This window comes from Rutidosis leptorrhynchoides, chromosome 11, assembly GCF_046630445.1.
Source record: "Rutidosis leptorrhynchoides isolate AG116_Rl617_1_P2 chromosome 11, CSIRO_AGI_Rlap_v1, whole genome shotgun sequence".
NCBI lineage: Eukaryota > Viridiplantae > Streptophyta > Magnoliopsida > Asterales > Asteraceae > Rutidosis > Rutidosis leptorrhynchoides.
In genome coordinates, this window is record NC_092343.1 from 62,892,292 (window position 1) to 62,904,037 (window position 11,746).

The following is an 11,746-nucleotide window of genomic DNA, read 5'->3' on the forward strand; positions in this document are numbered from 1 at the left end:
TCTATTTTGACATTCAACCATAGATGTTGGTTCTGGATCATCATCATTATTCATGATGTCATATGCAACATTAAATGAAAATTTCTCATCAAGATTTTTCATTTCATTTCGGTTCCATAATATTTTTGAATATGCATAATTGATTGCAATTTCTGTATTGACATCATCAATCTCCTCTGCAGTAGGAGTACTGATTTGTGGTTCTTCTTGAACACTTTCTTTTACTTCATTATCAGCTGATTTTCTTTTTCGAGGATTTTTATCCTTTGAACCGATTGGTCTTCCACGTTTCTGACGTGGCAAAGATTCATGAGTGACGTTATTGCCAGCTTTTGGAATTTCAATTCGAGCTGGAGTATTTACTGCTGGTATATATGATTTTGTCACCGTTTTTGTATCTGTAAATGCATCAGGCAATTGATTTGCAAGTTCTTGTATATGCATTATCTTTTGAACTTCTGTCTCGCATTCTTTTGTGCGAGGATCAAGATACTTTAATTGAGGTTCACACCATGAAACATCATTTTCTTTATTTTTCATTTCTCCCCCTAATCTAGGGAACAATGTTTCATTAAAATGACAATCAGCAAAACGTGCTGTAAAAACGTCACCTGTCATAGGTTCAATATACCTTAATATTGAAGATGTTTCATATCCAACATATATTCCCAACCTCCTTTGAGGACCCATTTTTGTACGTTGTGGTGTCGCAATTGGAACATACACTGCACAACCAAATGTTCTAAAATGGGAAATATTTGGCTCTTGACCAAAAGCAAGTTGTAGGGGGGAATATTTATGACTTGCACTTGGTCTGATGCGAATCAATGCAGCAGCATGTAAAATTGCATGACCCCATATAGATACAGGGAGTTTTGTTCTCATTATCAATGGTCTAGCGATTAACTGTAAACGTTTAATCAATGACTCGGCTAAACCATTTTGTGTATGCACATGAGCAACAGAATGTTCAACAACAATTCCTATAGACATGCAATAGTCATTAAATGCTTGAGATGTAAATTCACCAGCATTATCAAGTCTCACCCTTTTAATGGTGTAATCAGGAAAATGAGCTCTCAATTTAATAATTTGGGCAAGAAATTTTGCAAATGCCACATTACGGCTTGATAACAGACAAACATGAGACCATCTGCTAGATGCGTCTATTAGAACCATGAAATATCTAAATGGTCCACATGGTGGATGAATTGGTCCACATATATCACCTTGAATTCTTTCAAGAAACATTGGTGATTCTTTCTCAACCTTAAGTGGTGAGGGTCTAGTTATCAATTTTCCAAGAGAGCAAGATGTACATGGAACCATTGTATCATGATGGATTTTTCTATCCTTTAGTGGATGTCCATGAGTACATTCAATAATCCTTTTCATCATTGTTGATCCTGGATGGCCTAATCTGTTATGCCATAAACTGAATACACCAGGATCAATATATTTTTCGTTAACTACCATATGTATTTCTGGTACATTTATATGTGTATAATGTAATCCAGAACTAAGTCTTGGCAGTTTTTCAACCACATGACTCTTGTCAGTGATACTTAAATATTTCTCATTTTCTGTTGTCACTGACTGATAATCATACCCGTTAAGGTATATGTCGGAGAAACTCAATAAATTTCTGCTTGACTTGGGAGAAAATAAGGCATCATTTATTAAAAATTTTGTACCATTTGGTAGTATGAAATTTGCCTTTCCTATCCCTTTTATCAAGTTAGCAGGTCCTGATATTGTATGTATAGTTCCTTCCGTTGGTTTTAGATCAATAAAATATTTCTCGGATTTAAGTATAGTGTGTGTAGTTCCACTGTCTGCTATACAGAGATCTCCACCACTTGATTGATGTTGTATTCCAGCAAAATTCATATTGAACTTCATATATAAGAAATAAATAGTGAGTACATTAATATTACACAATATTTTAAACGCAAATAGATAGTACTGAAACATTTAGCAAACATAATGACAAAGACAGACGATATTAAATCGTTTATTTTTCAAAAGACACACAACTTAAACATTCAAGAAATCTTCATATAAATCAGATGGTTTCTCAGTGACTGTTGGATCAATATTATCCACAAAATTTACTTCCTTTTCTTTACCTTTCAGCGAATCCTGATACATCTTAACAAGATGTTTAGATGTTCGGCAAGTATTAGCCCAGTGGCCCATTCTACCACATCTGTAGCAAGATTCTTCAGAATTTTTAGAAGAATTTTCTTCAACATCTTGTTTAATGGGCTTGTTTTGTGGTTGATATTTATATTTTCGTGGATTACTATTTCTTTGACCACCACGGCCACGACCACGACCACGTCCACGCCCATTACCATTACCATAAGGATGGTTTCTACCATAGTTATGGCTTTTGGCATGATGATGGTGATGGTTATTATAACCACGACCTTGCCCGCGTCCTTGTCCCTGTTTATAATTATTTGCAGTATTTGCTTCAGGGATTGCAAGTGTACCAGTAGGACGGGATTGCTGATTTTTCATTAATAGCTCATCATTTTGCTCTGCAACTAAGAGATATGAATTAAGTTCAGGATATGTTTTGAACTTTAGCATTCTCAAATTTCTTTGCACTGTGATGTTTGCAGCATTCATTGTGGAGAAAGTTTTCTCCATCATGTCTGCATCACTAATTTCATGTCCACAGAATTTAAGTTGTGAACATGTATTATATAAAGCTGAGCTGTATTCATTTACTTTCTTAAAGTCTTGGAACCTTAATGTTCTCCATTGTTCCATTGCAGCTGGAAGTAAAATTTCTCTTTGATTATTGAATCTGCTTTTGAGACCTTCCCATAAAACATGGGGATCTTCTACAGTCACATAATTATTTTGTAAGCATTCATCAATATGTTGATGAATAAAGCAACATGCCGTAGCTTGTTCTTTTTCAGAACAAGTGTTGTTTTCATTTATGGTTTCAAGAATGCCCATTGATTTAAGATGCATTTTTACTTTTATAACCCATGGCATGTAGTTGTTTCCAGTTGATTCTAAAGGAGTAAATTTAAGCTTTTCCAGATTCGACATTTTCTATTATCAAAAATTAAAACAAACATCATGATAAATTAGAGTCAATTTATATTCATAAGTATATAAACATTAAACATAAATTTAATATAACATAAATGATAAGTAGGTGACAGTGTCGACCATGTGTAAGCAATCATAAATAAATGTTATATAACAAAAATATAAATATTAGTAAACATAAATGAAAATTTGGCGACAGTGTCGACCATATATTTTTTCAGGTGGTATAACCGACCTATATCATTCTGGTGGTATAACCGACCATATATCATTTTGGTGGTATAACCGACCATATATCATTTTGGTGGCAGAGCCAACCATATTTAGTATTAAGATTATCGTGCTGATAACGTGTTATAATTCAGTAGGCTTATAACTACCTTTAGTGGTTTGATTCTTGATGTTATAATTCAGTAGGCTTATAACTACCTTTAGTGATTTGATTCTTGATTTAGAATACTAATAATGAAGTGTAAGAACAAAGATGATAATGGAGAGAAAGAAAGAAACACTTTGTAAGTGTGAGAAATGGTGCAAGTTTAATGCTTGCATTCATGAGTATTTATAGCCTAAAATCTCAATATAAAAATACATACTTTGTGTACCAAAATTGACTATATGTATACACCAAAATTGACTATCCATATCTATATTATTATTATTATTATTATAACACTTTGCAATTTTTATGATGAATTTTTTGCTCCTAGTGAGTAAATTTTCTGAATCCGCCACTGCATGTAACAAAACGTTAATTTTAGACGAATAAATTTATCGTGTTAGTCTCTGGATGACCCATCCAAAAGATTAAAACATTTCTAACTGTTAGCCGCTATTAAATTATAAATTAAATATGTTATAATTAGATACTAAAACAAGTTTATTTTTAACAGATATTCTACGATTTAATTTTATCATTCGTATCTTACTTTTATCTCATTTTTAATATTTTATAATCTTACTAAATATTGATCCTAAGGTAAATGCAAATTATTTTTAAACCTACTTGTAATAGGAAGTTAGTTATTGCATAATACAATTTTAAATCTTCGAGTAAATATTTAACTTTCTTAATTATACATATTCACGTTAATGTGTATGAAAAAGAACTTTGATGGCTAAATTGTTCATATTTGTTATGAATTAACTAATGATGAATTAAAAAAAGAAAAAGAAAAAGGACCAAGGTTTCACACCAACAAAAATTGAACCAACAAACTAGTAAATGGTTGGAGTGAACAATGTGTAAAACGACAACCAAAAAGAAAATGAAACAGCATCAAATTTGGCCATAAGTAGCATATATACAAAGATTGAAATAACTAACTAAATGGTTGGTGTGAACAATGTGTAAAACGACAACCAAAAAGCAAATGAAACGGCACCAAATTTAGCCATAAGTAGTGGGTATGATAATGATAAAGAATTAAATCCTCATAAGCTAATTTGTCAGAACACACTCCTAACACATGAAAGCTGTAAATCATATGTAGCTAAATATCTTACGGAGTATTTACTAAACATGGTACAGAACCCTATAGCTTTTACATTATACTCGGATAATAAAACAATACAACAGTTATAATTGAAATATCTTTTTAATTTATATTCACAAACTGTGAATTACATCTCCAAAATTTGAACAAAGTTACAATCTTCAAAAGATAAGTGGAGTGAAAACTGAACACAGATTAATTAAAAGAGATACAAGATTAATAGACAACACATGTTAATGCACAAACTTAAATGCTTACAATATTTAACCAGTCTATACTTTCAAGATACACAAGCTTAAAAAACTCTTCTTTTTTTTTTTTTAACTTCACCATTTGTGTAAACATTGCATCTTTAATCTTTCTAAAAAGTTGGATAATTAGGGTTCTTGACTGTTTACACGGCTTCGAAGCTCAAGCATTTCTTGATGGTTCGGGTCAAAAGAGAGGGCGGCTCGACAATCACGCATGGCACCCGAAACATCCCCGATATGTTCATGAAACGCTGCACGTAAATGCAACAAGTGTAGGTCTGCTTTAAACGCAATCGCCCTTGATAGTTCTGCTATCGCTTCTTTCTCCTTGTGATTGTCCATCAAGACTGCATATTTGACCATAACCCAAATATAATTTAAGTCAAATTAGGAAACTTTAAGGATTGTATCATTGTATGCTATAGAGATGACAACTTTGATTGATATATACTCATGATGGGTCGATAAGGGTATAATATTATAGGTCGCGGGTCATACGGGTATAACTGTTTAGCTAAACATGAAAAGGGTCAAATGGGTCAAAATTGCCACTTGTTATAGAGTTGACAAAACTGGAGGTAACTAACCTGCTGCACGATATCGGTAAGGGTAAACCCGAAGAGGATCTAAACGAGTTACCATTTCGAGATCTATCTTTGTTTGTTCACGTTCGCAATACTCTGATCTCTTCTCATACGCAGATGCATTGTTTCGTGCCTTCTCAATCAATTTCGTCATTTCCTCATAAGCCGCAGGCTTGTCGTTTTTTAAATGATGGACACGAGCGAGTCCCTGGTGGGCCCTCGTGTGTCGGATTTTTAGGGCGTTAATGTAGCAATCGGCTGCAAGGTCTAGTTTCCCAGAGTCTACATATACACTTCCAAGATTGTTTAACGCCTGTCACAATGTTAGGTATCAATTATCAAGATAGGAACATTCATAATTAACGAATCATGTAGATACCTGTGTAATGTGCCCACGAATAGGTAATCTTAAATTGAATACTTTCCATTTAAGATAGCAAAAAAGGATGTTCCGATGGGTCGGGTAACAAATTAAAATGATTTCCTTACGGGTCACATGTCAACCCACAAACACTCTTTAATCCAGTTTCTTATTATAATGTTTAGAAGATATGATTACAAAATTTAATTTTAATCTTATGAGTTCTTTATACGTTACTGATATAATTTACAACCCGTTCGAATCATTCTACCAAATTGACCCATTTCGTATTAAATTAAATATTTTTAGTGTATGCACATTAATCCGTTAAAAAGATAAGACAACACAAATACACCTTATTAGCTAAACTAATCCAAATTGTAACTTTATGAACATGTCTTATCTCTAACAGATTAATGAGCATACGCTAAAACGGGTCAAAATTGTAACTTTATGAACATGTCTTATCTCTAACGGATTAATGAGCATACGCTAAAACGGGTCAAAATTGTAACTTTATGAACATGTCTTTATCTCTAACGGATTAATGAGCATACGCTAAAACGGGTCAAAATTGTAACTTTATGAACCTGTCTTATCTCTAACGGATTAATGAGCATATGCTAAAACGGGTAAAAATTGCAACTTTATGAACCTGTCTTATCTCTAACGGATTAATGAGCATACGCTAAAACGGGTCAAAATTGTAACTTAATGAACCTGTCTTATCTCTAACGGATTAATGAGCATACGCTAAAATGGGTCAAAATTGTAACTTTATGAACTTGTCTTATTTCTAACAGAAATGAGCACGCTAAAACGGGTCCAAATTGTAACTTTATGAACCTGTCTTATCTCTAACGGATTAATGAGCATAGGCTAAAACGGGTCAAAATTGTAACTTTATGAACCTGTCTTATCTCTAACGGATTAATGAACACACGCTAAAACGGGTCAAAATTGTAACTTTATGAACTTGTCTTATCTCTAACGGATTAATGAACATACGTGCTAAAACGGGTCAAAATTGTAACTTTATGAACTTAGAATAAAGATTGTCCAAACCTGGCCTTTACGAAGTCGATCAGAAGGGCATTTAAGGGCATCTTGTAAAAGTGCAACAACGGTTGACGAACAATTTGCATCTTGACTAGAATCGGCCAAAGCATACGCTTTCAAAAAGAAGGCCTCAAACGATCTACTCAAATTAATAGAATCTTCGGCTTTTATTAACCCTTCATCACAATGACCCGTATCGTATAATATCCAACCCTCGTAAACTAAACGTTCATGTTCACTTGATGCATGCTGCCGAGCCAGCTGTAAACTTCTCATTGCTGCTTCCGGACAATTTAACCTGAATTAAACATAAGTCATTAATGATTAATATATATTATAATTTAATAATTATTATAATATAGAATTTTATTTTATTTTATATATTTATATAATATATATCATAAGAAAGAACAATAAAGTGTTTCTGGGTCAAGCTGATCCAACTCATTTAGGTGTACACCTAATAATAACCATTTTGACCCACACATTTTGCCACCTCTGACATTTACGTATATTTTAGACAATTTCACGAATGGTCCCTGTGGTTTGTATTAGATATCACTCATGGTCCCTGCGCTTTTTTTTCTTCATTAATGGTCCCTGTAGTTTTTACCTTAATCATCGGCGGTCCATGTGGTTTTCACCTTAATCACCGGTGGTCCCTGTGATTGTTTTTTGCCTTCATTGATGGTCCCTGTGGCGTTAGGGACAAGGACCGCCAGTGATTAAGGTCAAAACCAAAGGGACCAACAATGATGAAAAAAACCACATGGACCGTGAGTGATATCTGTTACAAACCAACACAAGGACCATCCGTGAAATTTTGTCTATATTTTATCACCAATTCCATTTTACCATAACCATTTTGGTATCTAATGTAGTATAAATTTTAAGACTTTATACTCAAACATTGAAAGAAAAAAACTCACATTATGCAATGAAGCAATGTAAAGTGGATTCAGCTTTGTAAAAAGACATGTTTAAAGAAAAACTTGATATTTTTTACAGTTTCAAATGGCTAGGAAAAAAAATAAATAAATAACATTGTTAAGAACTTAACAAATACCTTAGGAGAAGCAACGACTGTCGAAAATATAAAACCCCTTTAGCCGTTTCAGACTCGAGCATTTGATATATAACCGAAAGTGACCCGATATCATCAACAGCAGACCACCTATCATACAACTGTAACCAACAATCTGCAGTTGTCCAACTCGGAACATGTTCACGAACAAGTGTTTGAAATTGTGTAGCCGGGACCCGCCCTTCAAACATCCGATATTCAGGACAAATAGTAAGAATAGCCTGAACATCACAAATAGCCGATTGATAATCTTCAAGAACTAAATAAAAACAAAACCTTAATTCCAAACATTCAACCGCAAGCTTAAAACCAAGAATCTTGTTTATTTCCGCCATTGAATCTTGAACATTTTGTTTCTTCATTAACGAAGCTGCACGGTACATGTACGGGTACGTTAACGTAGGATCCAATTCGGTTGCTTTTTCAAGATCTTCCCATTTTTTTTCATTATTTTCACAATATAACGATCTTTCTTGATACATCCACCCAAGAGGAGTGTAATTCGATATTACCGAACTAATTTTCTTGAAAGATTCAACCTTTTGACCTTTAATTTGACCAATTCGAGTCAACCCCGTTACCGAATAAACATGCCCTTCGGTCAACGCAGCTTCAAAGAATCTTTCAGCTTCGTTATATTCCTTTTTAAGTAGTTTTACACATCCTAACATGTGAAAAGCCACCATCTTTTGTCGACTATTTTCTGAAGAGTCCACAAGTTGTTCCAAAAACAGAGCAGAATTATCAGATCCCGGATCAAGATCCATAGCAACTTGACTCAATAAACAGTATAGCGAAAACGACGCGTACCCCACCATAATTGATCTATGCAGACTGTTCACATTAGTCAACAAGTCAACAACACGTTCATCCTTTAAAGAATCTGGTAGTTCTTGAAGGAAAACTTGCAAACACGAGCCAGCAAGAACAGGGCAATTTTCTTCGAGAGCATATTCCATAAGTTCAATCGCATCATTTCGTGACGAAACGAGCCCCGCGAGTTTTCGATCACACGAATCTTTCAAACCCTCACAACAAAATTTACTTGAAAAAACCATGATTTCTAGTAAAAGTTCCGTCGGTAAATCGGGTAAAACCCCCGTTGAGCTAAATTTACTAATAACCTTCATACCCTTCGGTGAAATATCGTTTTTTGACAAATCTATGTCCTCCGAATGTGATTCTCGAAAACACCCGTTAAGCATAGAGTGAAACGGGGGTGAAAGTTGGGCCATTTTTTGTCTATCGCATGTTATTTTCTCGTCACCTATTTGAAACGAGACCCTTCTCGATAAATAACTATTTTGATTCATCATCGCAACATCACATAAACTAGGGTTTACGACAGACGGGAGCTCAGAACCGATGTCTATTGATCCAAATTCTCGTGCACATTTACCACAAGACGAGAGCAAATCGGATATAAGTTCTTCACCTCGTTTTTCATACTTTAACCATGCACCAAATATGAGACGTTCGTGAACCGTATTGGATTTTAGCCAAGCTAACCTAAGGCTTCTTCTCATTAATTTAATGTCACCGAGTCCTTTAAAGACTTGAAATTGTAATAAGTAGAGGTTCGGGCGCTGATGGGAAGGGCATGATTCGAGTTCTTTGTGAATTTGAGCTAAAACTTCTACGTAATCGATGGGCTTAAAATATGGAAGAATTGGTGGGTCCGGCACTTTGATTAAAGATTCTCTACAAACAACACATGTATACATAATCAAAAGGATGAACTGAAGTGAATGTATATGTATATATAACCAATACGAGTTTAAATTTGCTTCCAAAGGTGATTATGTGATATAAAGAAACAAATTCTAATTATTTATCAGTTTGCAAGAAATTTTAAAAAGTGACATATATAAGAATATACAAGCAGATTTGATACCATTTTACGATAATCATCTCTTATATTTAATTTACTTTTTTTATACTCATATCTTTATTGCAGCTGGTACCAAACTGAATAAATGATCCCCAAATATTCAATTCTTTGCAGCTAGTATCAAAATGAAATTTCAACCCAAAACAATCAAATAATTGTATGCAAATATAGTTTACCGGAACACTTGAGCCTAATTATTCAACTTATCACTTTCAGAACACATATCCACACAAAAAATAAAAAATAAATAAATAAATAAATAGCAAATGAAAAGCTTACAATGAAGAAGGGGAGTGAGATGAGTTTTTCGAAAGCTTTCCTCTTTCAACTTGCAGCCATGATTGTGGATTCAGAGCATTGAGATGTGTTTCTTTACAAGATTCAGATGGAAAAAAGGTCCTCATAGGGCATAACAAATGCAAAATATCCCAGATCTCCAATATATACACCAATTAAGGTGTTTTTAAGCCAAAGTATGAAACTATTTAAGAAATTAACACAATGCAAAACCTCAAAAAGACCTAATTTCAATTTGGGCTCTCTAAATTTGATGATAAAAATTACCTCAAATCTCCACTATACACAAATTGGGACTTTAAGGAAAGATTTTCACCTTCAAATGAAGTTAACCCTATTATAAATCATCAATTTTCAAATGGGTTCTCTTATATGTAGGATAAGATAATAAGATATATCACATATCTCCACAACAACACAATTAGGAGTTTTTTGGGCTGATTTTTTAAGCAGTATGAACGAATGAACAACACTTCAAACCCTAAAAAGATCCCTAATTTCTGAATGGGCTCTTTTAATTCAGTATTGATCTAAGTTTTTTTTTTTTTGTAAAAGGTTTCACAAATGACACCAAAATCTATACTTTTATCTCTTCGGTTAAATAGACCAGAAATCAGCAAAACCCTAAAATGATTACACAAGATCCTGCCAAAAAAACAACCAAAACCACACCATGTTCAGCAAATCTTTAAAATTCAAAAAACACAAATAAAGAATTATAAAAAAAATAGAGATATAGAGAGAGCTACTAACCTTGTTTTTGTTGATAAGAAGAAGATTCACAATAAAGTACAAAATTTGTAGACCAAATTTAAGTTTTTTAAACAGCAAAACAAACCCACTAATCTAGTGGTTTGATTGAACAAAACCCATAAAATCAAACTGAATGAATCTGAATAAAAATCCAATCTTTAACTTTATTTTTTCTTTGTTTGTTTGGTAAAAGGAAAAGGTTTCAACTTTTTTCTTGTTTTTAATTAATTCCCACTTCCTTTTTTCCCGTTGGAAAACATAAAGATTGCAGCTCATGCTATGTTGTTCATTGTTGGGTTTGGGAGAATAAAAAAGTGAACACAAATTGATTGGTGCCAGCAGTTAGTACAAGTGTTGCTGCATGTTGTACCACTTCAAGTTATCAAGATTTTGGTTTGTTAATGACAAATCTGCTTTTCTTCTTTTAAAGATATCAATGACAAATCTACTGTTGAAAGTGGATTAACTTAGGAGTGATTGGTGGGGTACAAATGTACAAATTTTTTATTTTTTTAGTTATAGTGAATATTACTGCAGAAAGATTTTTCTAAGTTTATTTTGCAGTGTTTATTTTAAAGTTCAAAATAAAGGTAACATGAATGACGGTGTCTACATTATCTATTTCGATGTTCATTTTTATATTTTTATATTTTAATTAATTTTTACCTTTTTTATTATTAATTAGTATTGTTTTATATATAAATAAATTTCATAAAATAGAATAAAATACTAAATTAAAATTCATAGATAAATAAATTAAATTTATTTATAAAATAAACTATATTACATAATAAACTTCATAAATTACATTTCTTCTCGAATAGACCATAAATGTTCAACCAAATCGAATCCTAAGCCTTCATGCACTTCTATATCACGTAGCTCCCTTGTTCTT

General features: G+C 33.1%; 1 protein-coding gene across 1 annotated transcript; it reads right to left on the reverse strand.

Annotated features, from left to right (window-relative positions):
* Positions 1–4,691: 4,691 nt before the first annotated feature.
* LOC139876581 (ETO1-like protein 1) lies at positions 4,692–11,229 on the reverse strand. Its single transcript, XM_071863921.1, has 6 exons — positions 10,852–11,229; positions 10,081–10,743; positions 7,893–9,611; positions 6,833–7,124; positions 5,410–5,719; positions 4,692–5,169 (listed from the first exon to the last, which is right to left on the reverse strand). Exons 2-6 carry the CDS (start codon positions 10,203–10,205, stop codon positions 4,949–4,951), a joined length of 2,667 nt encoding a protein of 888 aa, XP_071720022.1. The 5' UTR covers positions 10,206–10,743; positions 10,852–11,229; the 3' UTR covers positions 4,692–4,948.
* Positions 11,230–11,746: the final 517 nt, after the last annotated feature.

Bases quoted from the DNA above. Each gene is read 5' to 3' on its own strand.
- LOC139876581 (XM_071863921.1), bottom strand. From the start codon at position 10,205: ATGAGGACCTTTTTTCCATCTGAATCTTGTAAAGAAACACATCTCAAT. The intron at 5,720-6,832 runs GTTTGGACAATC...ACATTGTGACAG, and splicing joins ATCGACTTCGTAAAGGCCAG to GCGTTAAACAATCTTGGAAG. The intron at 5,170-5,409 runs GTTAGTTACCTC...TCAAATATGCAG, and splicing joins TTACCGATATCGTGCAGCAG to TCTTGATGGACAATCACAAG.